The sequence below is a fragment of the Hordeum vulgare genome, chromosome 4H, assembly GCF_904849725.1.
Source record: "Hordeum vulgare subsp. vulgare chromosome 4H, MorexV3_pseudomolecules_assembly, whole genome shotgun sequence".
Classification (NCBI taxonomy): domain Eukaryota; kingdom Viridiplantae; phylum Streptophyta; class Magnoliopsida; order Poales; family Poaceae; genus Hordeum; species Hordeum vulgare.
Window position 1 is genome coordinate 8,780,948 of NC_058521.1, and position 27,667 is coordinate 8,808,614.

The 27,667-nt window shown below is 45.9% G+C and overlaps 2 protein-coding genes across 5 annotated transcripts; one reads left to right on the plus strand and one right to left on the minus strand.

Annotated features, from left to right (window-relative positions):
* Window positions 1-340: 340 nt before the first annotated feature.
* Window positions 341-24,382, plus strand: LOC123447128 (protein SABRE). Of its 4 annotated transcripts, none has more exons than XM_045123702.1 (23): window positions 341-711; window positions 1,999-2,110; window positions 2,778-3,038; window positions 4,254-4,519; window positions 4,862-5,081; window positions 6,035-6,208; window positions 6,296-6,373; window positions 6,451-6,702; window positions 7,319-9,400; window positions 10,069-11,890; window positions 12,047-12,147; window positions 13,109-13,465; window positions 13,569-13,687; window positions 14,117-14,366; window positions 14,860-15,084; window positions 15,322-15,455; window positions 15,735-15,807; window positions 21,873-21,971; window positions 22,087-22,269; window positions 22,531-22,881; window positions 22,970-23,137; window positions 23,345-23,714; window positions 23,841-24,382. In XM_045123702.1, the coding sequence occupies exons 1-23, from the start codon at window positions 641-643 to the stop codon at window positions 23,936-23,938; spliced, it is 7,866 nt and encodes a 2,621-aa protein (XP_044979637.1). In that variant the 5' UTR covers window positions 341-640; the 3' UTR covers window positions 23,939-24,382. The 4 variants fall into 4 exon arrangements, with proteins under 4 accessions (XP_044979637.1, XP_044979636.1, XP_044979638.1 ...); XM_045123701.1 differs by having other exon boundaries at window positions 22,087-22,260; window positions 22,516-22,881; XM_045123703.1 differs by having other exon boundaries at window positions 22,087-22,260.
* A 1,657-nt stretch (window positions 24,383-26,039) lies between these two features.
* LOC123450168 (putative F-box protein At3g16210) lies at window positions 26,040-27,625 on the minus strand. Its single transcript, XM_045127552.1, has 2 exons — window positions 26,901-27,625; window positions 26,040-26,718 (listed from the first exon to the last, which is right to left on the minus strand). Exons 1-2 carry the CDS (start codon window positions 27,623-27,625, stop codon window positions 26,094-26,096), a joined length of 1,350 nt encoding a protein of 449 aa, XP_044983487.1. The 3' UTR covers window positions 26,040-26,093.
* Window positions 27,626-27,667: the final 42 nt, after the last annotated feature.

Sequence of the window (27,667 nt, forward strand, 5' to 3'; positions counted from 1 at the left end):
TTCCTGGAAGCTTGCTGCTGTGTGCTGCTCCCCTCTCCCCGCGGCATTGGCTCCGAAGGGAAAGCTCACATCGACGATATTGTGTGATGAAGGCGTCTTCGCGTCTCCTTATTTGGGGGCATCGCCTCGAAGCCGGCTACAACCGAAGACCGATGGATGGCGACATCTTTACCGCATGGTTTGCTGACGCTGCCGCTTTGGTGGGCGCCGATTTCTGTTTGGCAACGGTGATGGCGTCGAGAAGACCTTGGGTCGCGGCTCGGGTTTCTTCCCGACGTGTCCGAGGGCTCTTCCGGGTTTTCTTTGGTTGCAAAGACCACGGTGGCCAAAGACGACAAGCCCAAAGCTTGGGCAGTGCTCTACTGTACCACTCCTTTGTCTTCTCCCCCACCCCACCTCTGACTCTGACGCATCCCCCGAAGCAACAGCTCCCGACGCGACTCCCCAAGCGAGATCGCTCCCCAGTCCATCCCTACATCCACTCCCCCAGCAGCCAGTCGCCGGCCAGCTATCCAGCCGCCCGCCGGCCGGAGGACCTAGGGCACCCGATCCCGCCGGCCGGCCGCGGAGCCCATGTCGGCGCGCCCCCGGATCCGGGCGGCCTGAGCGGATCCGGCCGCCCGACCGACGGGGGGCGGGCATGGCGTCCTCGCCGGTCAAGTTCTTCTCGGTCTTCCTCGCCGTCTCCGTCGTCGGCTGGGTCGTCTTCACGTAAGCCCCCCTCCCACGCGCGCCGGAAACCGCTAGGCGGGATCCCGCCGCGCGCGCCGAGCTTCATTTCTGTGCTTCGCGCGGCGGCGGCGGGGAGGAATTCCGGCATTTGGCTCCGGGCACCGCCAGCCCACTCCCTGCCGCCGCTGCTTGCCGAGAGTCGGATTTTCTGTCTCGGGGTTGGCCAATTAGTTGAGCGGTTGGGTTAGTACTAGTACCACTCCACTAGCAGCCACAGTAGTGAACTGGAGGTTGATTCCGTCTGCGGAAGGGAGCTCTCCCTGGTGTGGGTTTGGTTGGGGTTTTGCAGCGCCAAGTTTCAGGTCTTCATCATCAGCGTCTTATATGGGTGTGTATATACTATTACTAGCCATTTGATCTGATCGGGGCAGCTTGTGTTGCTTCCCGAGCTGCTGCTTGGTAGTAAGATCCAAGTGAGACCGGGGCTTTCTTCCATCCATTTCCCTGTCTGGATAGTCAATTGCAAGCTTCTACCCGTTTGCCCCTAGCTGGTACTAACCGGCAGCACGGCGGTGGTCTGGCCCGATAACTGAGAGCTCTTGCTTTTTTGGTGGATGGTGTGTCGGTCAAATTCGTCATTACGTATTTCGTGCCCATTGAGCAAAATTCATAGACTTGTACTTCCCCCGTTCCTAAATATAAGTCTTTCTAGAGATTCCAATATGGACTACACACTGCGTGCTTTTATGGTTAATTATAGTGCTACGTTCAAGGTTCATACGCTATTTGTGGATACTACCTTAACCATATCCCTAGTTTCTCAATGATGGGACCATCTGTAAATCCTAACCCAATCAGTTCACATTAGTACATTACTGTTCACGTGATATCATATCATGTAAATAGACCTTGTTGAATATGGAACAGTAAATCCCAGGCTTTCCATTTTGTTGTGTCTAGTGATTTAATCCTGTTTGCTGGACATGTATTTCCCCTACTACTTTGTGATGAAAGAAACAAGTGACATGTCATCAAAGAGGATTTGACTTATCTCGACTTCTCAATTGTCATTTATTCAGCGACATAGTGGGATAAATATGCCGCAAAAAAGTTATTATTCTACTCCCTCCGTCCCATAACATAAGAGCATTTTCTAGTGTAAAAAACACCGTTATATTATGGGACGGAGGAAGTAGCTCTTAAGATAATGTGATGCCGGTATAAGTTGAATGTTCTATCACTTGAATACTTCAACATTTTATTTTCTCCTGACAAAAAAATTCTGTAGGGAAATGTCTATTCATTTAGTTCTTGGATTCGTTGCAGGTTTGCTGCAAGATTGTTAGCTTGGTTCTTGAGCCGTGTATTACGTGCTTCCGTTGTGTTTCGAGTTGCTGGCTTCAATTGCTTGCGTGATGTAACCATAAAGTTCAGCAAGGTTTGTCTTCCGTCTCACACTTCTATGTTGCTTGAGTTTGGAAGTTCACGACTGACTGTTCTAAGCCTTTTCAGTTTGTTTTAACTTAGAACAACTTGGTTTGGTGTATTCAGTTCCTTCTTGTACACGCAGTCTTGTGCTATTACTTCTGCTACTTTGTCAGGGCTTTGCCAATTGTCATGCTTTGTTGCACTTTCAAGCAGATCAGTATCTGATGCTTTTCATGTTTGTGATATGAACAGTTAAAATTATGCTTCCTACAATGTAGGCATGTAGCTGATTTGCCTAAGATCACTTAACTTACGGATGTTGCATACCCTCTAAAATGAAATTAATTGTTAACAATTGTGAACGCATAAAGTATCGATACAATTTTCCTGATGAACTCCACCCTAGTGGCTCCATGAATAAAATAGCAGGAAGAAGATCGCAAACGTTATTACCTTGAAATTGCAGAATATTTATTTTATAACAAAAAAGGTCTTGACTTATGCTAAAACTCTCATTTTATGCTGGTTTTTTGTCTACTTGTAGTGGAGATGGGAGTTGGGCCATACTATCTTTCCTGTCATAGTATACTTGCATTTATGTTTGTTGATGAACATGCATTTAATTACTTGCTTGCTAATTCATCTGTTCACACTGTGCCGCCTTTTCTTCTTCACAGGGTCCTCTTGAATCTGTTTCAATTGGTGAAATAAAACTAAGTTTCCGCAAGTCACTGGTCAAACTAAGTTTCGGTGTCCTTTCCAAGGACCCAAAGGTGCAACTGCTGATAAGTGATCTTGAAATTGTAACTAGATCATCTTCGCGAAGCAAAAAGACAAGCAAACCATCAAAGCCTCGCTCCACGGGAAAAGGGAAATGGTTGATAACATCAAGTATGGCTAGACTTTTATCAGTTTCTGTGGCAGATCTGATGATTAAGGTAACCTTCTTATCTTGCTATTGCCTTATATTTCAAAATTTGATGTGTGTATGCAGTTTGCTTGTTTTTAATTTCTGTATGACGATAACATATCTAGTGTTTCGACATTCAATATTTTGTTCCCTCTGCAATCTGGATTCAAACAGTTCTACACTTCTACTGTTGACTTTAGTTCAGATTGGTAGCTCTATTGCTAGGAAAGGATGGAAATCGTAGTTGCCTCACCACAGTTTGATATGGCTTTACATGTATAATATAATCTATTTCCTGTTATTTCTTATTTCTCCCTAGTTCAAAGCGACAACTCTGTTACAAGGGAACTATAGAGAGAGTCCAGGAAGACTAGGAACGAATATGTTTTGATAGGAGTAAAAGGTTACCTAGTTAGACTATAATACCCATCATTAGCTTATTTTTCTGCATGTTACGGGGTTGTTTGGTTAGCTAGTATTTAGAGAACCAGTTAAGTACGTACGTGTTTTAGGCCCTAACAAACTAAAACTTTGTTTGGCTAATCCAACTAATCCGTGGATAAGTATTACTTGGTTTTCCTAGTACACAAAATCTGCGTTTATAGAAAAACGGTCCAGAGTTGTTTTTGCAAATATGCGTTTTTAATAACACCTGATTTCAAGGAGCTAACAACATGGATACGCGGGCATCTATGTTGAGCGCCCCGTCCAACGTAACAACCTGATTTATCGGCTTGATATTTATCCAAAAGTTTAAAGAAGACCCAAACATGATTTTGTGTAAGTCCTTTCTTAACAGAAAAGCAAGTAAAACTGATTTTGCTAAAAATCCTTCTAAAACTCATTTTCTAAAAACGCATTGCTTACCATCACTATCAATACAACCACCACATGTGCCTTTATGGCCATGTACACAATGTAAAAGGTGGGGCCAGTGTAAAGTTCTCGCCATGTGGTATTATTGTGTTTTTAGCAGCTTGAGTCTGCTAAACTAAGCATTCATGTGCATGGGTCACCAGTATGTAGCATGATAATAATTGTTTAATTGACATAGTTTTTCTAGCGTTCTGTCTTCCATATTTATTTATTTTCTCCTGAAATGCATCTCAGCAGAAGTCATCACCCAACCACTGAGATGTGCTGGATGCACCTTTTACTGGCTGAAACATACCTTTTCTTATGTTTGTCTGTTTGCTGTTCTGTGCTGTTATTTATAATTGTTATTTCCACAACAATGATGTAGGTACCAGATGGCGCTGTTGACATCAAAGAGCTAAAGGTGGATACATTTAAAATCGCCGGACCTAATCATATTCTTGGTGTCAAGTTGCACATATTACCATTAAATGTACACCTTGGAGATTTCGGGCTGATAGCTGATCCGGTGGGCAGCGGTAATCAGCTTGATACTTTCCAGTCTGATCAAGCTTCTCTATCAAGTTCTGAGAAATTTTTGGCACCATTTGTTTGTGAAGATTTGTTGGTAATTTGTGAGTTTGGTCATGAAAAGTGAGTTATTTTGTTCTTGGTAACTGTTATATCGGGTGCACATTTTGTTATTGATGTTTTATATTGCAAATGTGGATTAAAACACATGAGTCTCTAATTGTTATGGAAGTCGTAAACAATTTTTGATAAGCTGTAGATTATTCTCAAATTAGTTTCTGTTGACTAATTATCAATTGGTTCAAAGTAATGAGAAAACAGTTTCATATAATATAGCTAGGATACGGAAATCATGTTTTCAATTGCCCAAGCAATGCCTTGACACCTCGTATCTTTATCATATTTAGGTTTCAATAGCCTTTTACTTTTCTTGTGTGTATTCATAAATTGATAGTTCTTTGACAGGGAAAGAGGTGTTAAAATTGTTAATCTCGAATTGAAATGTGGAGATGTTACTGCCAACATTGATGAACGACTCTTTTACAAGAAACCTGCAAAGCCAGAGAATAATGGTGGCTCTGAGAATGCTGGAGATGCTATCGCTGGTACTTCAACTAAACAGTCCTCGAAAAGCAAATCTGTTCTACCAGCATTAAAGAAGCAGATGCTTGCATTTCCAGATAAGGTTTGTTAGCACCGAAAGTTTCTAGTGTAGGCTAAATGACAATTGTTCAGTTCATTTACTACAGCACACTAATGTTGTTTGTGCTTGCAACAACTGTGATTCTGTTGGATATCTTTTGAAAGCCCAGTTGCAGGCCTAGCTCTCATTCATAATCTTGCTTTTTCACTTCTCCTGTGAGTGTCTCGCTTAGCCAGCATTTCAGTCTCTTAGAAACACAAATTCATTCAAACCAGCACATAGTATTTGCAGCATGGACAATATTTTATCCGGAGGGAAGCTTTGCAAACATTAACACAACCCCTGCAGTATTAATTCTGTACGTGATTTGTCTGTTAAGTGCACTGTCATGTGCATTTGATGCAAGTCACTTGATGTTAGTTGTCCAGGTAGAGCTGCTTTGGGTATTTTGCCGTGCTACTTCTGATTTTTTTGTTGTTGCATGAATAGTCTTCGGACTTGGAGACTTCCATTAGTGGTTGGTAACCATGTATTTTAATCCGCAACATAGGTTGAGGTTTGTCATGTTTCTCATTGCATGAGTAGGATGGGTGCACGGTTCCATAGCTAAAAGCTTGCCTACTTTATAATGACTAGTGTTAGGAATATATAATCATGCATAGGCATAGCCAAATCCTTTTAACTTTCACTTGTTAAATGAACTGCTTCGCTTGAGATAACAAGTCTTGTTCGTGTTTTGCTGATGTTTTGGAGTGCAAGAGAAAACTAGACTGCCAAAAGAAGGATTGTAAATTTTAGTACGCGTGTGAACATATGCCATAGCATCATGATTAAGCTCATGACAAGTCATGTGCCAACAAATTTTGCTAACAATTATAAATTTTGCTAACAAATTTTGCTAAAATTTACATATGAAGAACTGTAGTTTTTTCCCTCGCTTATGTTTCGGCTGTACCCGAAAAGTATTGCTAAATATTATATTTGTTCTTTGGAAGGTTAGCTTCAGTCTGCCGAAGCTTGATGTGAAGTTTACACACCTGGGTGAAGGGCTTAGTGTTGATAACAATGTTATGGGGATCCACTTTACTAGTACGAAATCCCTGCCACAGGAAGATCCAGAGGAAGCTACACCGCACTTCGATGTTCAGATTGTTCTTAGTGAGATCCATGTACTTCTCTATTGCTTTATCTAAGACTCTTGTTATACTTTCACTATCTATTCATCAATCATCACTGTTAACTTTGTCGCCTTCCAGTTAGTTAGAGAAGGCTCAAGCTCTCTGTTGGAAGTTCTTAAAGTTGCCGTGGTAGCTTCTTTGGATATTCCTTTGGATGTAAGCATCTTTGTTCACTTTAGTTGATTGACTATTGCAACTGCCCTTTAGAGCTATAAAGTATGACTTCCTTTCAGCCACTTCTTCCAATCAGAGCCGAAATCGATGCCAAGCTTGGTGGTACACAATGCAATCTTATGTTGAGCAGATTGATGCCATGGATGCGCCTTCATTCTTCGAGAACCAAAGGAATGAAGCTTTCAAAGGCAAACTCTTATCAAGAAATTTCTCAAACAAAGGAGATCAAGCCAATTATGTGGACCTGCACAGTTTCTGCTCCAGAAATGACTGTCATGCTTTACAGCCCTACTGGGTTGGTATTGTATCATGTAAGTTCCTCTTGAGATTCAGTTTAACATGAGGTTTGTTCTGCGCAGCACTTGTTTTATGTAAACTTATGGATTGTATACAGTATTTTTTTGTCGTGGCATCGGTTATGGATTGTGTTCATTGTGATCGATGGAACCGGGGGGCTTTTGGCCGTCCTGTTCCATCGATCACAACGTCAACTTTGACCAAGTTTATAGAGAAAACTATCTACATCTACACTACCAAACATTTATGTTATGAAAGTATAACTCATCATGTATCCTATGGTGTGCATTTGATATTCTTGACGTACCTAATTTTCTCTATAAATATGGTCAAAGTTTGCAACGCTTGACTTTTAGAAAAATCTATAGGCACTACATTATGGAACGGAGGGAGTAGCACATAGTTCTTCTGCAGTATGGTGCAAGTCCTCTGAACTTGTGAAAGTAGTTTTTCTGGTATCCTTTTTACGGTTAATAGCACTTGGTCTTTTGACAATAGGGTGCAAGTTTCTCTGAGCATGCCAAAGTAACTTCAGTAACCTTTTATGGTATTCCTTACAATTTGTTTATGTGTTGATTGATTAGTATTTCATCATCTTCTTCCAGTTCATATGTTCTTTTCATTTTGCAGGCTTGTTGCCAGTCATCACATGTATTTGCAAATAACATTGCCAGCAAGGGGATTCAGATACACACTGAACTTGGTGAAATGCTGGTGCACATGGAAGATGGGTATAGGGAATTCTTGAAGGAAAACATATTTGGTGTTGATACTTACTCTGGCTCCTTAGTGCACATTGCTCGGGTGAGCCTTGACTGGGGGTACAGAGAAATTGAGGTCCAAGATATGGCTGAAACTAGCAGACTTGCACTTGTATTTTCCATTGATATCAGTGGCATAGGAGTAAAGTTTGGTTTCAAGCATTTGGAATCTCTTCTGCTCAATTTGATGTCATTTAGGGATCTATTTAAGAACCTTTCATCCTCTCGTAAGAAGGATAAAGAAAAGGATTTGGAGGAGAGACGGAAAAAGAAAACAAAAGGCATTGAAATATTGAAATTAAGCCTACAAAAGTTCTCTATTACTTACAGTGGTGATGTAAATATATTAAATATGCCAATTGCTGACCCAAAGCGTGTGAACTATGGCACTCAAGGTGGTCAAGTAATTGTTGATGTTTCTGCTGATGGCACAAAACGTACGGCAAGTATAACTTCGGAACCACCAGGCATTGGCCGCAACTTGAGGTTCACTTCATCTTTAGTTATCTCTCATCTCTCTGTATGTATAGACAAGGAGAAAAAGTCAACACAAGCAGAATTGGAACGGGTGAAAGCAATGTACGAGGAGGATCATAGCTCTGGGGTCAAAGTGACCTTGCTAGATATGCAGAATGCTAAAATTGTTCGCCGATCCGGTGGCCTTACAGATGTCGCTGTTTGTTCTCTCTTCAGTGCAACGGACATTAATATCAGATGGGAACCTGATGCTCATTTAGCACTCTTTGAGACCTTTATCCGCTTTAAGTGGTTCTTGCATCATAACAAGATTCAGAGTTCTGAGAAGCTGATGACTGAAACTGGCAGTATAAAAGAGAACGAGCATGTCAACATAGCTGCTGGTGCAGTGAAACCTCAGAAGTCTGACAAAAGAGGTTCAATTTTTGCCGTTGATGTGGAAGTGTTGAGAATATCTGCTGAGCTCGCAGATGGTGTCGAAGCAAACATGCATGTACAATCTATCTTCACTGAGAATGCCAAGATAGGTGTACTATCGGAGGGTCTTTCTCTCAGCCTTAATGGTGCCAGGGTTCTAAACAGCACACGAATACAGGTCTCATGTATTCCTTTCAGTACTGCAAATTCGCTCAGCGCAAAGCTTGAACCATCACCCAAGAGAGATTGGGTCATTCAAGGGCTAGATGTTCATATTTGCATGCCATTCAGGTTACCATTGCGTGCCATAGAGGATGCCGTTGAAGATATGATTCGTGCCCTAAAGCTTGTTTCTGCTGCCAAAAGAAGTATATTATTTCCTGATGGCAAAGAGAACTCGAAAAAGGTCAAGCCTGGAGCTTCCAGTTTTGGATCTGTGAAGTTCGTGTTGCGTAAACTCACGGCAGAAATAGAGGAGGAGCCCATACAAGGTTGGCTCGATGAACATTACTATTTGATGAGGAACAAAACCTGTGAATCAGGTGTTAGGTTAAAATTTCTTGATGATGCTATATCAGGAACTGTGGATTCTAACCACTGCAGTTCTGAGGGAAAATTTATCTATGATGGAATAGAGGTTGACGTGCATGACACTGCAGCTCTTCAAAGGCTGCGGGAAGAAATCCATAAGAAAGCATTTCGATCGTATTATGTAGCTTGTCAGAAGAAGGTATTTGCAGAAGGGTCAGGGGCCTGTGCAGAAGGTTTTCAAGCTGGATTCAAGCCAAGTTCACGGAGAGCTTCACTTCTTTCACTTTCTGCTTCTGAACTTGATATTACTTTGACCAGAATAAATGGTGGAGCAACAGAGATGGTTGAATTTATAAAGGGAGTCGACCCTGTTTGTCAGGAGGAAGACATACCATTCTCTCGACTATATGGGAGTGATATTGCTCTCCTTGCAGGGTCCTTGGTCATACAAGTGAGAGACTATACATCTCCTCTCTTTTCTGCAACCAGTGGGAAATGTCAAGGTCGTGTTGTGCTTGCCCAGCAGGTGAGATCCATCAAATTCTTTGTTTGTATTGCTCATTCATGTTCCCAAGTTAATTTTATGCATGATTATAGCTTTGTTACTTTCTGGTTTTTGTGCTGATTCCGTTGCCTTGTTTCATATTAAGGCTGGAACTCATAGCACCCACCTTCTCCTTTTTGTGTCCAGAGTTTACTTCGATATATGTTAAAACATAGAGCTAATGAGCCGTTAATGATTTGTTACATGCTTAGATGGAAATTACGGTACTTGGATCTGTTGTTTCTTTTCTGTTCCTATGCTATCTATTTTCAATCCCTTAAGTGTGCATGTTGACTTGGGGTTGGCTTCTGCATTGTGTTTTGACAGACCTGATTAAACTAATTTACACTAATAATTAGATCACACTTCATATTGTTTAGCATATTATCATCAGCTAGCTTTTCATGGTAATCGATGACTCAAAATTCCCCTATTTCACATCTAAGAATTATATGACTGAAACATAAGGGTATGCTATTTTTTTTTAGAACATACACAGAAATCAAGCTTACTCCTGAAAGCTTTAACCCTCCAAATATCTGCCAGATACGAGTTCTTGTAGGGACATTTAGATCTGGTTGTTACATATTTGGATGCAAGTCTTATTCAGAGTATTTTGTGTTTTTGTTTCCCATTGTATCTACTTGCAGGCAACATGTTTTCAACCCCAAATACACCAAGATGTATATATTGGCAGATGGCACAAAGTCAAAATGTTACGTTCTGCCAGTGGTACCACACCAGCAATTAAAATGTACTCCAATTTACCTGTTTATTTCCAGAGAGGAGAGATTTCTTTTGGTGTTGGTTATGAGCCATCTTTTGCTGATATAAGTTATGCATTTCAAGTAGCTCTACGGAAAGTTAATCTTAGCTCCAGAGATAAAAATTCTGGTGCAGCAAACCAACCACCTAAAAAGGAGCGCAGCTTGCCATGGTGGGATGACATCAGATACTACATCCATGGAAAGATAGTTTTGTATTTCAATGAGACAAAATGGAAGATCCTGGCAACAACTAATCCTTATGAGAAGGTAGACAGGCTGCAAATTGAATCTAAATACATGGAAATCCAGCAAACGGATGGGCATGTAGATATCTCTGCAAAGGAATTCGGGATGTATATCAGTAGCTTAGAGAGCATGATGAAGAATTGCAGCTTAAAAGTGCCACCTGGCGTGTCCAGGCCTTTCATTTATGCTCCTTTGTTCTCTCTTAATGTGATTATCGACTGGCAGTGTGAATCTGGCAGCCCATTGAATCATTATCTGCATGCGCTCCCTATTGAGGGTGAGCCAAGGAAGAAGGTTTATGATCCATTTCGATCTACTTATCTCTCTCTTAGGTGGAACTTCTCCCTTAGACCTTCGCAAGTGCAGCCTGATAATGGTACATCATCTCCCTGCTATGCAAATAATTCAATGCTATGTGGGTCTGCCTTTGGTAGTTGCTCCAAAATAGCGGATGTTGATTTCCCTACAATGAACCTGGGTGCTCATGACCTTGCTTGGGTTTTCAAGTGGTGGAGCTTAAACTACAGCCCCCCACACAAACTGCGTTCTTTCTCTAGATGGCCTCGATACAAAATTCCTCGAGCTTCTAGATCTGGTAACCTCTCAATGGATAAAGTTTTGGTTGAGTTCTTTTTCCGGGTTGATGCTACTCCCTGTTGCATAAGACACGCAACTTTAACTGAAGATGATCCTGCCAGTGGCTTGACCTTTAAAATGTCAAGTTTGAAGTATGAATTGTGTTACAGTCGAGGTAAACAGAAATACACATTTGATTGTAAGCGTGAACCTCTGGATCTAGTTTATCGCGGTCTTGATCTATACAGGCCAGAGGTTTATCTAGTGCGAGATGTTAACTTGTCCTCAGTTGAAAATGTGTCCAAATTAAAGACTACTATCCAGTCGTCACAAGGCAAAGATAAATGCACCATGGGCAGTTTTCAAGAAAAACATGAGGATGGTTTCCTCTTGTCCTCTGATTATTTCACAATAAGAAGACAAGCTCCAAAGGCAGATCCTGCAAGGCTTATGGAATGGCAGGACGCTGGTCGGAATCTTGAGATAACATATGTCAGATCTGAGTTTGAGAATGGCAGTGAAAGTGATCATAGTCTATCTGAGCATAGTGATGATGATGATGGTTTCAATGTGGTGTTGGCAGACAATTGTCAACGGGTGTTTGTGTATGGTCTTAGGCTTTTATGGACCATTGAGAATCGTGATGCAGTTTGGTCATGGGTTGGAGGAATTTCCAAAGCATTTGAACCTCCAAAACCCTCGCCTTCGCGGCAATATGCACAAAGAAAGATGATCGAGCAAAGGCAGAATGCAGATAGCTCTAGATTAGCTCAAGATGCTACCTCTTCTACCCATGTTGGTTCTCCTTCGATGCAGCATGCTGAAGCTCTGGGCTCTACTTCTCCATTGCATAGTAAACCCAATCGCTCCTCTGATATAGCAGGTATACTTTTGTTAGATGTTTCATGTGGTACCAAAAATTGCAGGCTTCATTTCTTTCACTAGTTCACTTGTGTTAGCTCGAAATTCCAAAGCTATTGGAATTATTACAGATTACCGCTACCTTTTTGGTTAAATCCTCTTTTTGTCCACGCTGCAGTGAAGTATGGCATGTTTGATGATTTGGATAAAGGAGGGAATCTCCATTTTATGGTTAATGTTGTGAAGCCCCAGTTCAACCTACATTCTGAAGATGCCAATGTAAGTGATCTGGAAGTACCTCTGTTCTATCCTTTAACTAATGATAAAAAATTAACACCGGCGGTCTGTTTAGGGTTCCAAAGTCATAGTGGCAACTAAACAAGAGGGCTGCGCTCGTTGCGAGTCTTAACTCAACACCTTAAATATCTTATATGTTGGTAGTTTTCCGTGTCACCAGTTTAGGTCAGTTTGGGGCCCCGCAGCATGTTCTTTCATTTAACCTGCTTAAGTAAGACCTTTTGCCTCAAAACAGCAATATGCCAATACATTACATATATAACAATGATACAAAACATATACGGATGCATGAAGGGGATTACCATACATTGATGAAACTATATTCAATAATTTAACAAGTGTAATTTACTATACACTTTGATACCATCTGTTTACTGACCCATTTTAGTAACACAAAAGACACACACTCAAGAAAAAGTAAGAAATCATCTATATCCAATGTAGCATATCAATTTGAATAACTTCTTACTCTGAACAACTGATATAACCATGTAGATTTAGTTGAGTGCTGTGCGTTGCGATAGGTTCATAGGCTTCAAATGAAGAGTTAACTGCTCTAGAATTATTGGAGGGGTATCCGACTGTATCGAAGAAGTGTAAATTTATTTTATTTATTTTAAACCCCATTTTCTTCAATATTTCCTAGTATCAGGGAATATCCAGTATCCAGTACAGTAATTTTGCGAAGCTTCAGAACCACCTCGGTTGTCATGAATACTGTATCTCCTTGTGCCTTAGTTTTGTTTCTCTTGTGGGCTATGAGTGTGTATGAATGTATAGTTGCTCTGTTTGATAATTTTTATTTCCCTTTGGTGTGGTAGTGCCTTTCAAGGGGGCATGGAATTAGTGTTTATATAACAGGCTCATGTAGATTATGATTTATTGCAATAATAGTTGTATGGCTTTTTTGGCAAGGAACTGAAGCTTGTGCTATATGTACCAGGGTAGATTTCTACTTGCTGCAGCTAGTGGGCGTGTTATGGCACGTTCATTTCATTCAGTTGTTCATGTTGGGAAAGAGATGCTAGAGCAAGCACTGGGGACAAGCAGTCTACACATTCCCGAACCACAACCTGAAATGACCTGGAAAAAAGCTGATCTCTCCGTGATTCTGAAAGATGTTCAGGCTCATGTTGCACCGACTGATGTGGACCCTGGTGCAGGCCTACAGTGGCTTCCTCGTATTCTCGGTAGTTCGGAGAAATTGAAGCGCACAGGGGCCTTGCTAGAGAGAGTATTTATGCCTTGCCAGATGTATTTCCGTTATACTCGTCACAAGGGTGGAACTGCAGACTTGAAGGTAAAGCTAAGAGTCAATGTCTGTGAGTTTGTACTGGGTCCAGTGTAGGAAAACTATATGCATGAAGTAATGTTCTTTTGATTATTTGTATTTAATGATCCAGGTTAAGCCATTAAAGGAGTTACGTTTCAATTCTCCAAACATTACCGCAACAATGACTTCACGCCAGTTTCAAGTTATGTTGGATGTGCTTAGCAATCTCCTGTTCGCAAGACTTCCCAAGTGAGATTCCTTCTAGCGTTATGAACCTTTTTCTTATGTTGAATTACTTATGTTTGTTGCTTTCAGTATGTGGTCATCGAGCTCGCCCTAAAGATTAATGAAGTTACTATACCATGGCATAATATTGTTTCATAAAAGGCACATTATTAACTAAATAAATAGTCATTTTGTGGATAGAGGCCTCTTGCACCAGTGCCAAAATTTTAATCGTTTTACACTTTGATCTACACACCATGTGAATGATATATGTTCGGTTGATATTTCGAAGAGGCAAGGAATCTTTTACCACTCTTTTCTAAATAAAAGTTTGTGCCTTTACATGTTTTTTTTGGGTAATTTCCACTCATAATTATTTAAAACAGGACCTATTTAACAAGTTAGCCGTATCTCAAAATTCGTCCTCATTTCTTGTTAATCTTTCTGGCACAGGCCTAGGAAAAACAGTCTTCAGTATCCATCAGACGACGAAGATGTTGAAGAAGAGGCCGATGAGGTGGTTCCTGATGGAGTAGAAGAGGTGGAGCTTGCAAAAATTAATCTCGAACAGCGAGAAAGGGAGAGAAAGTTATTGCTTGATGATATAAGATCCTTAGCTGGAACTGGTGATAGTCATACCGATCATCTTTCTGCGGAAAAGGATAATTCGTTCTGGATGATTAACAGTGGGAAAGCATCACTGGTAATTTTTTTAAACTTTATCTACTCACACTAGCTGAATTGCTGCGTGTTTCTATGGTAGTAATAAATATCTAATCATGCACATCAGTCTACATATAAATTCATGACCACAAAAACTGACATGGGAGAGAAAAACAAGTTAATTTTGACATGACATATTTTGCAAACATTAATACAAGATGGTGAAAATCATAAAGAGACCATCTGAACAGTCAGGAAGTTGCTTTCAGTGGAAGGGAGGAGGTGGACGGCAATACAGACCATTCCCTGTTTCAATATTTATAGGGGTAAAGATAGCATGTACTCACTTTCTGTTATGTGTGTTGTTAGAGCCAAGTACATGTATCTGTTCTCATACCACAAATACCTCAGACTGAAATACACCGTATTGATTCTGTTTACTCTATATCAGCTTCAAACATAGGAGTCAAAACTTCCAGTTACCGGAGTGTAGTTTTCTGTACAGTGTTTGACTGATATTATACTGTAATCAGGTGGAAGGACTGAAGAGAGACCTTCTAAATCTCCAGAAGTCTCGAAAATTTGCATCTTCTGCGTTAAGGAAAGCACTACAAAAAGCTGCCCAGTTACGCTTGATGGAAAAAGAAAAGAACAAAACCCCATCTTGTGCCATGCGAATCTCTATGAAAATCAGCAAAGTTGTATGGAGCATGCTTGCAGATGGGAATACTTTTGCCGAAGCTGAGATCAGTGATATGGTATGTGTTCGAACTTTTGTGGAACAGTTCTTTATTTGTAGTTACTGTCTTTTTTATGTACCACATACCCACTCCAATGCATTATTTACTGCAACTTTATATTATTCTTTTGGCTATAACTGATGTTTCACAATCTGAAGATTTTCTCAAACTACCTTTTCCCCTATTGATTTATAATACTTCCCAATTGACTAACTATTCTGGTTGTTCAATCATTCATTTTTGAAATATTTGCAGGTATATGATTTTGATCGTGACTACAAAGACATCGGTGTTGCTCGGTTTACGACTAAGTATTTCGTTGTGAGGAATTGCATGGCTAGTGCCAAATGTGATACATTGTTGTCTGCATGGAATGCACCTCCAGAAAAGTAAGGGCCTAATTTTGGCTTTATCTCTATCATTGGTTATTCATCATATTATTGACATATATATATATATATATATATATATATATATATATATATATATATATATATATATATATGTATGTATACCATGTTAAACTAGTGTGAGTCTCGCACTCAATTCACCTTTTAATGCTATGTCACATTAGTGGGCAGTTTGTTCTCAGTTACTTTATAATTCTTAAACTTCCCAGTAGATCAAATGGGGTTTCAGCAAATGATGTTAACTGCATTCTATTGCAGAGGTGTCATGCTTCGTGTGGACGCGAAGCAAGGTGCTCCGAAGGATGGAAATTCTCCTCTTGAGCTCTTTCAGGTTAGTTTTTCTTTCTTTTTCTGAACACCTCTTTCTGGTTAGTTTGCATGTGGACTAATTATCTTATTTTGCCCCGAGCTAAAATGAGCAATTACTGTGCTAAAGGTTTTAAAATCCAAGCTGTAGCTTAATGACACCATATCATAAGTCACATGGATTAGCGTAATAAAACAATTTTAATTGATCTTTAGAGATGTCTAGAATCAGTTATTGAGCAGAAAAAGGAAAGTAATCTATGAAAGGGAAACCCGTTAGAATGACATGAAAAGCGAATACTATTGTCCAAATTGTCTTGTTCATGAGCCACGCCTTCCACGACGGGAGGCGGCCTGCCACCTTGTCGACAAGTGGTTGCATCTGGGCCGCGGAAGGGCGGCGCGTGGAGAGGGGGATGCCCAGGTATGTGATGGGCAGGTCCTCCGTCTGGCAGCCAAGGGTCTCCAGCAAGGCGGCAGTCGTCTCATCTCCATGCAATGCCGTAGCAGAGCTCTTGCCGTAGTTCACATGCAGGCCAGAGGCGGCGCCAAAGACCCCTAAGATGCCCTTCGCAACACTTACCTCGTCGGTCGTGGTGTGACGGAACAACATCACATCATTGGCGTATAGCGAGATAGCCGGAACATCTCGTCGAGGGTGGAGGCTCCGGAGTATGCCGGTCTGGAGCGCTCGCTGCATGAGGCGGCTGAGCGTGTCAACGGCCAGGACGAATAGCTGCGGAGATGTCGAGTCACCTTGACGCAGCCCGCGGCGGTGCCAGATCGGGGGTCCAGGCACTCCGTTGAGCAGGACACGGGTGCTGGCCGAAGAGAGGAGAATGGCCAGCCACTCCCGGAACCTCGCTCCTAACCCATATTGGCGCAAGGTCTCGAAGAGGAAGGGCCAGGATATGGAGTCGAAAGCCCGGGTGAGGTCGAGCTTGAGCATGATTCTCGGGCCCCCTAGTTGGTGCAGCAGCTTGAGTGATTGCCGGACTAGGATGAAGTTGTCGTGGAGAGTATGTCCGGCGATGAATGCATTCTGATAGCGGCTCACCAGGCCATCAAGCTTCGGGGCCAAGCGCAAGGATAGGACCTTCGCGAAGAGCTTAGCCACAATATGTATCGGGCAGATCGGCCGATAATCACTAAGCCTGTGGGCGTCGGCGCGCTTCGGCAGTAAGGTGAGCAGCGCTTCATTAAGTCTGTGGAATCCACGCCCCCTCAGCGCATAGAGCAGCTCGAAGACCTCAAGTATGTCCTGCTTAATGATGCTCCAGCATGCGCGCAAGAACTCTACGGAAAAGCCGTCCGGTCCTGGCGCCTTGTGCGCGGGCATGCGCCTCACAGCCTCCCAAATCTCCTCTGGGCTGAAGGGCACCTCGAGGCTCATCAGGTCAGCGGGCATAATGAGGTGCTCGAGGTCCAGCGTGTGTGCACGGTCAGGCGCAGTGCCTAGCAGCCCGTCAAAGTGAGCAAAGGCCGCCTGGGCCATCTCGTCGTGCTCGCTGAGGATCTGCCCATCGACAAGCAAGCCGTGCACTCTGTTCTTTTGCCGGCGATATGTGCATTGCCTGTGGAAGAAGCTCGTGTTTGCGTCGCCGTCCGAGAGCGAAGAAAGACGAGCACGCTGCCGGGCGATCGTGCGCTCAAGTGAGGCCAAGCCAAGATAGGACATCTTGAGCTGTTTGCGCAGCCAATCTTCCGGGGGCGTAAGCGTGCGCATCTCCATCGCCTGGTCAAAGCGCAGGATGAGCTCGCGGGAGATGGCGAGCTTGTCCCTGATGTTGCCCGTGGATTTGGCGCTCCAGCTCGTGAGAGCGCGGCCCGTGGCCTGCAGGCGCCCGACCAGCCGCCTGAAGGGGTCTGTGTCCGACACCGAACCCCAGGCCGCGGCAACCGTGTCGTGGAAGCCGTCGAGACGCATCCAGAACTCCTCAAAGTGGAAGCGTCTGTGAGCCGAGGGCATGGGCGAGCAGTCCAGGAGCAGGGGATAGTGATCAGAGACGACGGATGCCAGGCTGCGGAGGTGGCACTCGCCATGGCTATCCTCCCAGTCTGCGGTGCAGAGCACCCGGTCAAGGCGCACGAGCGTGGGGGGGATTGCTCATTGACCATAAACCTCCTTAAGAGCGAGGTCGTTGATGACGCGGCGGAACCTGCCCATCAAGCGATGGTTCACGTTGCCCGAGCTTTTGTCCGAGGCGTGACATATCAAGTTGAAATCCCCGCACAACATCCACGGGCCTGGGCTGGTGGCGCGAATGTCGCGCAGCTCCTGCAGGAACATCAGCTTGTCCTGATCACTCTGGGGTCCATAGACCGTGGAGAGACACCAGGGGTTGCCACTGGGCGCACACCTTCGCAGTCACCGCATGCTGCGTGAACTGGAGGTCGGAGATCGTGACAGCCCTGGTTTTCCAGGCGAGGATGCCACCGCGCGTGCTGTCGGCCGGGAGATATGTGGACCCATCAAATTCGGACCCCAGCGTTTCCAGCACAACAGGCGACGAGATCAAAGCCATCTTTGTTTCTTGGAGGCATACAATGGACGTACGAGTGGTACAGCGAAGCGATCGGATAGCGCAGCGCCGAGCGCGCGAGTTAAGGCCTCTAACATTCCACACAACAATTTGCAAGCCGTAATCCATGAGCAAGGGATCGACGGGTAACGAACGGCGTCGCTAACGCGCGCAGGCGACATCAGCGTTGGGCGCAACAGTCAGGCATTCAGGGATCTCCGTGTCGACAAGGGAGGCCATAGCCTGCAGGACGGATCGGCGTGGCGAACAGGTCGTCGTAGGCCTTCATCTCGGCGGCGGAAATGGGCTGGTTGATGCCGACGATGCCGAGGGTGCGCAGTATCTGAACTTGGGCACGTCTCTCGGTCCTTGGCGGCGCTGCAGCAGCCGTGAGGGAAGCAGCAGATCGTCCCCGTCGGGGGCTGAAGTTCAGTGGTGGTCGCGGACGTTTCCCAGGGGACGGCAGGGTGGCGTTTAGTTGCTTCGTGGCTGCTGCCAAGAACTGTCCCAGCGTCCAGGAAGAGGAGCATGTGGCTGGCCGGCTACGTGGCCGTCGCATGGTGATCGGGGGCGAGGCAAATCTGCTCTGAGCCGTCGCGCGAAGCACAGCAACAGGGGCGCCATCAGGGTCGCTGCGCGTGGGCCGTTGCAGGATGGTGATCGGCCGTGGGTCGGGGTGACAAGTGGCCTCGCCAGTCGCTGTGAGAGGGGGCCCAATGGTGGGGGGCCCAGGCAATGCTGGCTCGAGGGGGTTGTGCTCGGCAAGGGGCGCCCCTGCTGCGGGCTGATAGGTGGCCAGGGGCCCAGGAGCCATGACCGGTTCGGCGACAGCGATTTCCGGGATTCCCGTGTGTGCCAAAGCGGTTCCCGCGCTGGTCCGCGGCGTCTGATCCAATACGTCAGGTGGGTCCCGCGTCGCAGGGATGATGGTAGCGCTGCTTTGCCCCGACCAGGCGGCAGGCGTGACTGGCGAGGTGGGGTCGCCTGGCTGCGAATCGGGGACCTGGCTGGTGAACGCGAGCTCAGCCGACGCAGAGGTGGCCCCGATCTCATCCGTTTCCGGCACGAGGGGAGTGCGAGGGCGTGCGGTCCCGAGCGCATCCGCCTCGGTAGTGGTGGGGGCGCTTGGAGTTAAAACGGCAGGAGATATGTGGGCGTCGCCATCCAACCGCTGCTCGCCAGCTGTCCCTGAGCTTGTCCCTTCTGTCGCCGAAGCAGGATCCGCCCTGACGGTGCCCGAGGGTAGGTGCGCGTGGGCCCCTAGAGAAGCTCCCTTTTGCAGGCGGATGACGCGGTCCCTCGGTCCTTTGTTGACGCGCTGACGTAGTCCCGCGGGCCCTTGCGGCCTTGGCCAGGCCAGCATGCCCAACCTGTCTGGGCGGGTACCTTTCGGCGGCGCCGCCGCGCCAGGCCAGGAAGCCGCCGTGGCAGTTCCATCGGCACGGCCGGGATGGCGCACACGCCAGGCCGGCGCGTCGATGGCCATGCCATCCACGAGGCCAGCCGGAACCTCGTGGGAGCGCCTGCGTTTGCGACCGCGGCGGTGCACGCGTCCTGGGGCTGGTCCCTGGCCATGGCCCTGGCCGCGCCTTCCGCCCTCGCCTGCGCCGTCCCCGTCAGGGCCTTCGGCAGCCTGGGGGTCGTCTGGCGCGTTCCTGATCCGCTCAGCCATGGTGAGCTTGATCGTGATGGGATAGGACAGAGACCAGATGGAGGGAGCTTCCGAGGGCACCCGTGCAGGTAGCTGCTCGACGATGACCAGTACCGCGGCGCGCCGGATGTCAGCGGGATCATGCGCGCGGCCGGAGAGGCGGAAGACGGCGAGGTCGTCGCGCGAACGCGTGCGTGGGTGCAGCCGCTCTACCCAGCACGTGCTCGGCCGTGGAGAGATGCCACACGTGGGCGGGGATGTCGCGGAGCTCCAGCTCCACGCGGTACCCAAGGCCGTCGGTGTTGGCGTGAGCCAGCTTGCACCATGGCCGCAGAGATAGCGCAAACTGGGGCGAGCAGAGGAGGTGCTCGCCGTTGAGCCGGCGCATGGTGGCCACGGAGGAGAAGAGGATGAGGAAGTCCTCTGGATGATGCACGTGCACGGTAAAATCACCCTCGGCGAGGTCCAGCGAGCTCAGTAGTAGCTCGACCACCTTGGCTGGAGAGACCCGCGGCCGGTTGCCCGTGATGGTGGCCACCATTGCGCGAGCAAGGACAAGCTCGGCGTCGTCCATCTCCACCGTCTGCGCCATGATAACCCGCGCGGGGCCATCGCAGGGCGCCGGGGCGGCCGGAGCCGGAGGAGGAATGGGCGACGAGGGGGCGGTGCGGGGGGAGGGACTCTGGCGATGATGCCGCGAGCAGGGAGGGGCAGCGCGGCCGCAACCGCGCGCGTGGGCTGCCGAGGAGCCCCCGCAACGCGAGGCTGCACGGTTGCATCCGCGCGCAGGGGTTGCCGAGTCGCAGCGGCGACGCGACGGCCACCGCAGGCGTTGGAGGCGTGGCCGAAGACGAGGCAGCGACGGCATCGGACGTCGTTGGGGCAGTCTCGCACGCGGTGCCGATGGTCAAGGCAGTGGAAGCAGAGGCCGGCGACCTCCTCCGGGGACGGGCTGCGGCGACACGGCGAAGATGCCGGGTTGGGCGGGGCGTCGTGGTGTGGACGACGGTGGTGATGCCTGCGGCGGGGCTGCTGGAACCCGTCAGCGTCGAGCATGGGGCCTCCCGACGCGCGGCGCACCTTCGAGCGGGGGCCGAGGCGGTCTTTGACCGGAGGACGGGCGACAGGCGCAACCCTCCCAGAGATGGTGGCGACGCGCCCGGAAGCGGCGTCAGCCTACGGGGGCGGCGCCGCGCGCGCGATGTCGCTGTACGACCTCGTCGAGGACTCGCCCTCCGAGCTGCTCCAGGGTTCCCCGTAGGAGACGCGTTCGCCGGAGGGGGTCACTCGGCGGTCGACAGTGTCAGCGGCGGCGGAGGCGCCCATCGCGCAGGGCCTGAGGAGGAGCGGGAGCAGGGCGGAGCGATGGCGCTGGCGGCGGTGGCTGTGGGACGGCTAGGCTAGGCGCGGGGAGCGGGAGCGGAAGCGAAGCGGAGCCATCTTTATAATATTTTTACCTGCTTGTTTGCCTCGACAAGATTCATGTAGTACTGGAGTGTTTTTACTCCATGCAAAACATATGTTGTTATAAAACCTCTGCTGCCAGAACTTTCACACTTTTGTACCAATACACACAGTACTTGAGATTGGCCACATAAAAATACGCTCCTTTAATACATTCTGTTCCCTATATTTCTGTTTTCCCCTGAAATACTTTTGGAAGATGTAAGATTGTGGTTGTGTAACTAGTGATGCATACACACCTTATAATGTGGAATCATGAGACCAAAGTGTGATCGAAAAAAAAGGATGGTGGTAGTAATAGTTTTATCCGATTGCTGCATTGCTATCATTACACATTTACAAGCTACTCTAAGCATTTCATGACTAGACTCCTGAACATTTGGTGCACTGTATATATGATCTGTACTGCTACTTCACTAGTTATGTTTCTGTATTCACGATCGAGCTTCGCAGGTGGAGATATACCCATTGAAAATATACCTCCCTGAAACAATGTATAGAATGATGTGGGATTATTTCTTTCCTGAGGAAGATGATTCTCAAAGACGCCAGGTAAGCCGTAAATCATGCTTCGTCACATCTACCATGTTTATTATTTCTACACCTTGTTCGCTTAGTTTTTTGTTGATATAATTTTCATTTCTGATATTGTGATTGGGTGTAAAAGGATATTTGGAGGGTCTCAACGTCAACTGGATCTAGAAGAACTAGAAGAGTATCTTCTGGTGCTGATGCTGTTGCTTCTACCAGCTATTCTGTCAGGGAGCATGAGCTTCCTGGGAGATCAGGTACTTCAGTAAACGTCTCAAGTTGGCAAGGTTCACATGGAGACAATCCGCAGGTGAGTCACGTAAGTAACAACCTAGGATATTTCAATGACACTAATATATAGAATTGGTCCAAGTTTGGTGCCTGAGTTATAGTGTCATTCTGGTCTAACCACTTGTACATCGCTGGGCCCAACCAGCCTGATAGAGCTATGAAGCTGACTGTAGCATTTAAGCACGCCTTCATTTAAAAAGAAGTACTAAAGCTATTCGTGTCGTCTCCTGTCAGATGAAATTTTCTTCTATTATTGGTCTATATCACAGAATAGGTCAACTGCATGCAGGTATCCAAGTTGCAGAGTCTAAAGGCCAATATGGTATGCGGTTCACATCCGGAGTTGGGACGGACATCTTCATTCGGAAAGGCCTGGGAAGAAAGTGCGACAGAAAATACCACAAATAATGATGTGGTATCACTACTGAATTCTTCGAACATATCTTCAAAAAACGACGGCTATGCTATGGCAGAGAACACTGTTGCTGCTACTGAGATGTTCAGGAGTAAGACGAAAGATTCCAAATTGGTCAAGTCTGGCCGTTTATCTCACGAGGAAAAGAAAACAGGAAAATCCCAGGATGAGAAGAGGCCAAGAGCTCGGAAATTGATGGAGTTTCATAATATCAAGATTAGCCAGGTTAATATATCTGTATACCATTGCATCTGGAAACGTCTATATCTAATATTTCAGTCTAATGTGACTGTAAAACTTGCTGATACTGTAGGTTGAACTTCTTGTTACTTACGAGGGATCGAGGCTTGCAATAAATGACCTAAGACTGCTTATGGATACTTTCCACCGTGTAGAATTTACTGGTACATGGAGGAGATTGTTCTCAAGAGTAAAAAAGCATATCATTTGGGGTGTTTTAAAGTCAGTGACTGGGATGCAGGTATGATGAGTATTCATTCCTTGTAAACGAACATAATCAGAGATGGCATGGTCTCTTTTTTGGTATTTGACCCCCCTTTGATGTAGCAAGTAGCTTCTTTTCATGATTATATTAAATATTAATGGTCGTGTCCACAAGTTTTGGACAACGTTATGCCCTTTATATTACTTAGAATTAGAAAATTACTGACTCTTTGGTCTTGAACAGGGAAAGAAGTTTAAGGCCCAGAACCAGAGGGAAACACTTGATGGTACTGTTCCGGAAAATGATCTTAATTTGAGCGACAGTGATGGCAGTCATCATGGAAAACCTGACCAGTTCCCAGTATCATGGTTGAAGAGGCCAGGTGACGGTGCAGGTGACGGATTTGTCACATCGATTAGAGGGCTATTCAATTCGCAGCGCCGTAGAGCAAAGGCATTTGTGGTGCGGGCAATGCGAGGCGATGGGGATAATGAATACCATGACGAGGGGAGTGAGAGTGATGGTGAGTATCCTTTTGCTAGACAGCTTACGATTACAAAAGCTAAGAAGCTCCTCCGAAGAAAGTTCCGCCCGAGAGGGCAAAAGATCATAGGTATTCTTCCTTACAAGCCAAAACTATGCACTGCCGACCGCAGAAGTGCTAATGCCACTGCGGTGGTGGAAAATATCCTCATCACATGTAGGACTGACATTTTTTTATTTTTTGGTCTTGTCGTAGGACCAGCAATGCAAGATTCTCTCCCGTCTAGCCCGCGTGAAACAACACCGTACCAGAGTGATTCGTCAGAGTCGTCTTATGAGGACTTCCATGAGTAGTGAAGCAATGCAGGCAGGCCATGATATCTATTCAACAGGCAACACAAGGACTTGCAGATTGCCGCGAACCCCTTCACCGGGTGAACAGAAGAAGCAACTATTCCGCAGACAGGACGTTGGAATAGTCTTTGCTCGGCGATGTACAGTTCTACTCTACCTGTTGTGAGGTGCATAGTCTTTGGGGTAGCTCTGGGGAAGAAAGACTCCCCCTTGTACATAGTAGGGCGGTGGAGACAGCGGAGGAAAATATGTATTGTGTGTAGTCAGGTGTATCGGTAAAAAAGAATTTCAGACGTAGAGGGCATCATATTTTGGCCTTGTAAGTTAAATAAGAGGCCTTCTCACAAATTCTGTAACAGTATCATGAGAACAAAAGTCCTTGTCTCATTGTTCATGCCATTTTTGCTGTTTTTGTTGTGGATGAAGGTGTAAATTTGACGTTAATCTTGTGTTTTACTTCCTCCGTTCCTAAATATACGACCTTTTAAATGTTCTAATATAGACTACATACAAAGCACAATGAGTGAATGTATACTTGAAAATATGTATATATACATCTATATGTAGCTCATATTGGAATTTTGAAAGGTCTTATATTTAGGAACGGGAGGAGTAATAGTTAATCGATCTTCTGTACGCCCTGTTCGTGCAATGGTAGGAGTAACAGTTAATCAATCTTCTGTACACCCTGTTTGTCTTGCCGAACGCAAAAAATCCGCCTTTTTTTTAAAAAAAAGATCCCGACTCCTATGTAGAAACACCCTCGTAGTGTCATGTTAATCCCTCTTTGGTTTACAGGAATTTGCTGTAGGAATTGGGTCCATGGTTTTGTAGGAACGGATTCCTATTCATATGTAGGATTGGTCCTTATCCTTCAGATTTCAAAGGAGAAAACAAACATTGGCTCAGCCATAATAGAAGATTTTATTATCTATGAACCCAATGACATCTCTTCTCCTTCCATATTACTATGATATTCTTATCATGAATCAAAGGTAACAAACAAAAAATATATGATAGGAAGATGGTAGATGGTCAATGATTATGTCGAGTTCATTTTAAGCTACAAGTGTTAAAAGTGACCCTCGATGTGGCCAATCCTAGAGGTGGCCGTTGTGGTTGAGGGCCCATTTCTATTTCTTTTATGGAAGTTATATTTTTTGGAAGTTCATGAAAATGGAAACAAGCAAAAAAATACAGTGTTTTTTCTCTCTTAATTAATGAATGAGTCAAATCTTTTACCTCGGTTTCAAAATAAAATAAAAAATATAGTGATATATAAACACATAACCCATCATCCCTTAGAGCGATTGAGAGTCAAATCTTTGAAAACGTCTTCAAGTAAAACGATGCCCAAAGACGTCATCATCGACCACCGTCGGCCAAAAATCTTTTGACCCACCCGCACTTGACCACCCCATTGAACCTTGGAGCGAACACGGTCCAGTAATGAGGAAATTGCTCTTCGGTAATGCCTCCAAGGAAGGAGAAGACACACACGAGTACTCTCATCACCAACAACGACCCCCACTAAATCTAACTTTTGCCTAACTGCTGCAAACCTACAAGACCGAGCCGCAACTCCATTGATATACATCAAGGACAAACCACACAATCGTAGCAGAAGGACAACATAACCACACCACACCATGGAGTAATTTTTGAACTAACACCGACACCATCACGAGCTTTGCCCGGCAGAGGCACTGGTGATGGCGATGTGAAGAATGAGGTGGGGTTTGAGTCGCAACCCATGTCGCCCTGGGGAGGGAGTGTCATGGGAGTTGGGCCTTTTTGTCGATACTTATAGAGATCATCATGTAAACAAATATTCCGTCGATACAAACAACACATCAAATATTCGGTCGATACAAGAAGACATCAGTTGGTCCTTCCATAACTCATTGTTTCTTTTTGGGCACAACAAGTACAAGCATGGCACATCCATCGCTTATGGTTTGCATATGCATGGTAAATTAAATTAATTTATAGCATTCTAATGCACCTTTCATACAAAATAAAAGAACACATACAGAGGAAATAAAAATAGGATGGGAGCTGGTTGTGAAAATCGTCTTCTATAAGAATTCATATCCGCGAACATAATTTACTGTCTTATAATAAAATCACACCCTGCATATTATTATCCATACAACTAATTTTTTCCGGATAACTCCCCTGTCCAACATGGTGTGTACGCAAAGGAAACTCCGATCCAATGCGCGTTTAAGTTGCCCAAGCATTGTACTTTAGAGCTGCTAAAATCATAAGCAACTGCTGTCTTTTTTGACATCCACAAGAAGACAATCTCTTTATATGGATGAAATCCAAGGAAATAGGCCTCTACACAATGCGTGTGGTCCCAATTAACCTTAAGGTCCTGAGTCTCATGGATAAAACCCTTGGTGAAGTCCCATTCAGCGTTATCTTCCACTAATCCTTCCTTAACATCTTCATCACGAGAATTACCTCTCAGAAAGATCCAAGGCCTGAGGTTTCGATCCTTGTGCTTTCTGTTGTTGGGAAATGCATCCTTATGCTCGAGCAAAGAAATTTTGGCCGTCACAGGCGCAAAGTTGATATCATTCATCAACTCCCACTCCATACTACCATAAGATTCATCCAGCAACCAAACCTGAAGCTGGTGTTGAACATTACCATAAATCAAAGCACAGTACACCCCCTTGTTTGATTTTCCAAGATAAAGATGTGTAGAGCCCTCCAGTCTGCCGCCCGTTGGCGATTTAATCACTTGATACACACCGTCCGATAAGGTTATGCTGCAAATTAAGTCGAGACATGCATCAAAGGGCCGGGCCGGGTGAATATAAATAAATCAGAATCTAGAGTTAAAGAAATGGAAGCCATGCATGCCCAATTAATTAAAGGAAATTAAGTTCCTCGTTCAATTTTTTTTAAAGGAAATTAAGAGAGGGCCGGTGGTGAGTAAAGAGCTGCATACCGCATGATGGAGTCGTTGGGACAGTGCACGTAAAGCGCTCCTTTCCAGTAGACGATGTAACGGCGTTGGAAGTCCCTGTATTGCTGCATGTCGGCAATGGTAGCAGCTGCAGCCTCTCCTTTGCGGAGGAACGACCTCTCCTCCCATGTCCATGTCCTTGAGGAGAAGACTTGTATTGCATACGGAGAGGGCGGCCACTCGGAATCCACGGTAAACATGGTGGTGGTGGGATCAAGATTGCAGGGGATGTTAGGAATCAGAAACACCTCGTAGTCCGGGGACACGGTGGGGTCGAATGCAAGGCAGACGTCGTTGTAGAAGGCCTCCATCCCGGTGGCGGCGCACGGCGGCGGGGGCGGAGGCAGGCGCACCCATTGTTTGGTGGCCGGGTTGAGCACGACGTGGCCGGAGAGGAGGAGGAGGCCGTTGCAGTGATTCTTGATGCGCAAGTCGTAGCCCTCCTCCTGCTCGACGTAGCCAAGGTTTGGGTCGATCCTGCGGCTCGTGAGCGGGTTTGCGAAGAGCCTGGGAGGGTCCCCGCAGAGGACGTCGATCTCCATGAAGAAGATGCCGTAGATGGAGAGCGGGAGGAGGTCCGTCCGCAGCAGGCGGCGGCCGTCGATGAGGTCGCGCCAACCCTTGCAGACGCAGCGGGACGCGGCGAGGCTGCGGGGCGCGAGGTGGCAGAGGACGCAAGCGAGGATGTCGTCCGGCACACGGGCCATGGATTCATCGCCGGCTTCCATATATGCGAATCAGAGACGGGT

Excerpts from the sequence above, each read along its gene's own strand:
- LOC123447128 (XM_045123701.1), top strand. The coding sequence starts at position 641 with ATGGCGTCCTCGCCGGTCAAGTTCTTCTCGGTCTTCCTCGCCGTCTCC. Across the intron at positions 13,466-13,568 it reads GTGGAACTGCAGACTTGAAG|GTTAAGCCATTAAAGGAGTT; the intron begins GTAAAGCTAAGA and ends TTAATGATCCAG. Across the intron at positions 21,972-22,086 it reads ATGATTCTCAAAGACGCCAG|GATATTTGGAGGGTCTCAAC; the intron begins GTAAGCCGTAAA and ends TGGGTGTAAAAG.
- LOC123450168 (XM_045127552.1), bottom strand. The coding sequence starts at position 27,625 with ATGGCCCGTGTGCCGGACGACATCCTCGCTTGCGTCCTCTGCCACCTC. Across the intron at positions 26,719-26,900 it reads CCCAACGACTCCATCATGCG|CATAACCTTATCGGACGGTG; the intron begins GTATGCAGCTCT and ends CTTAATTTGCAG.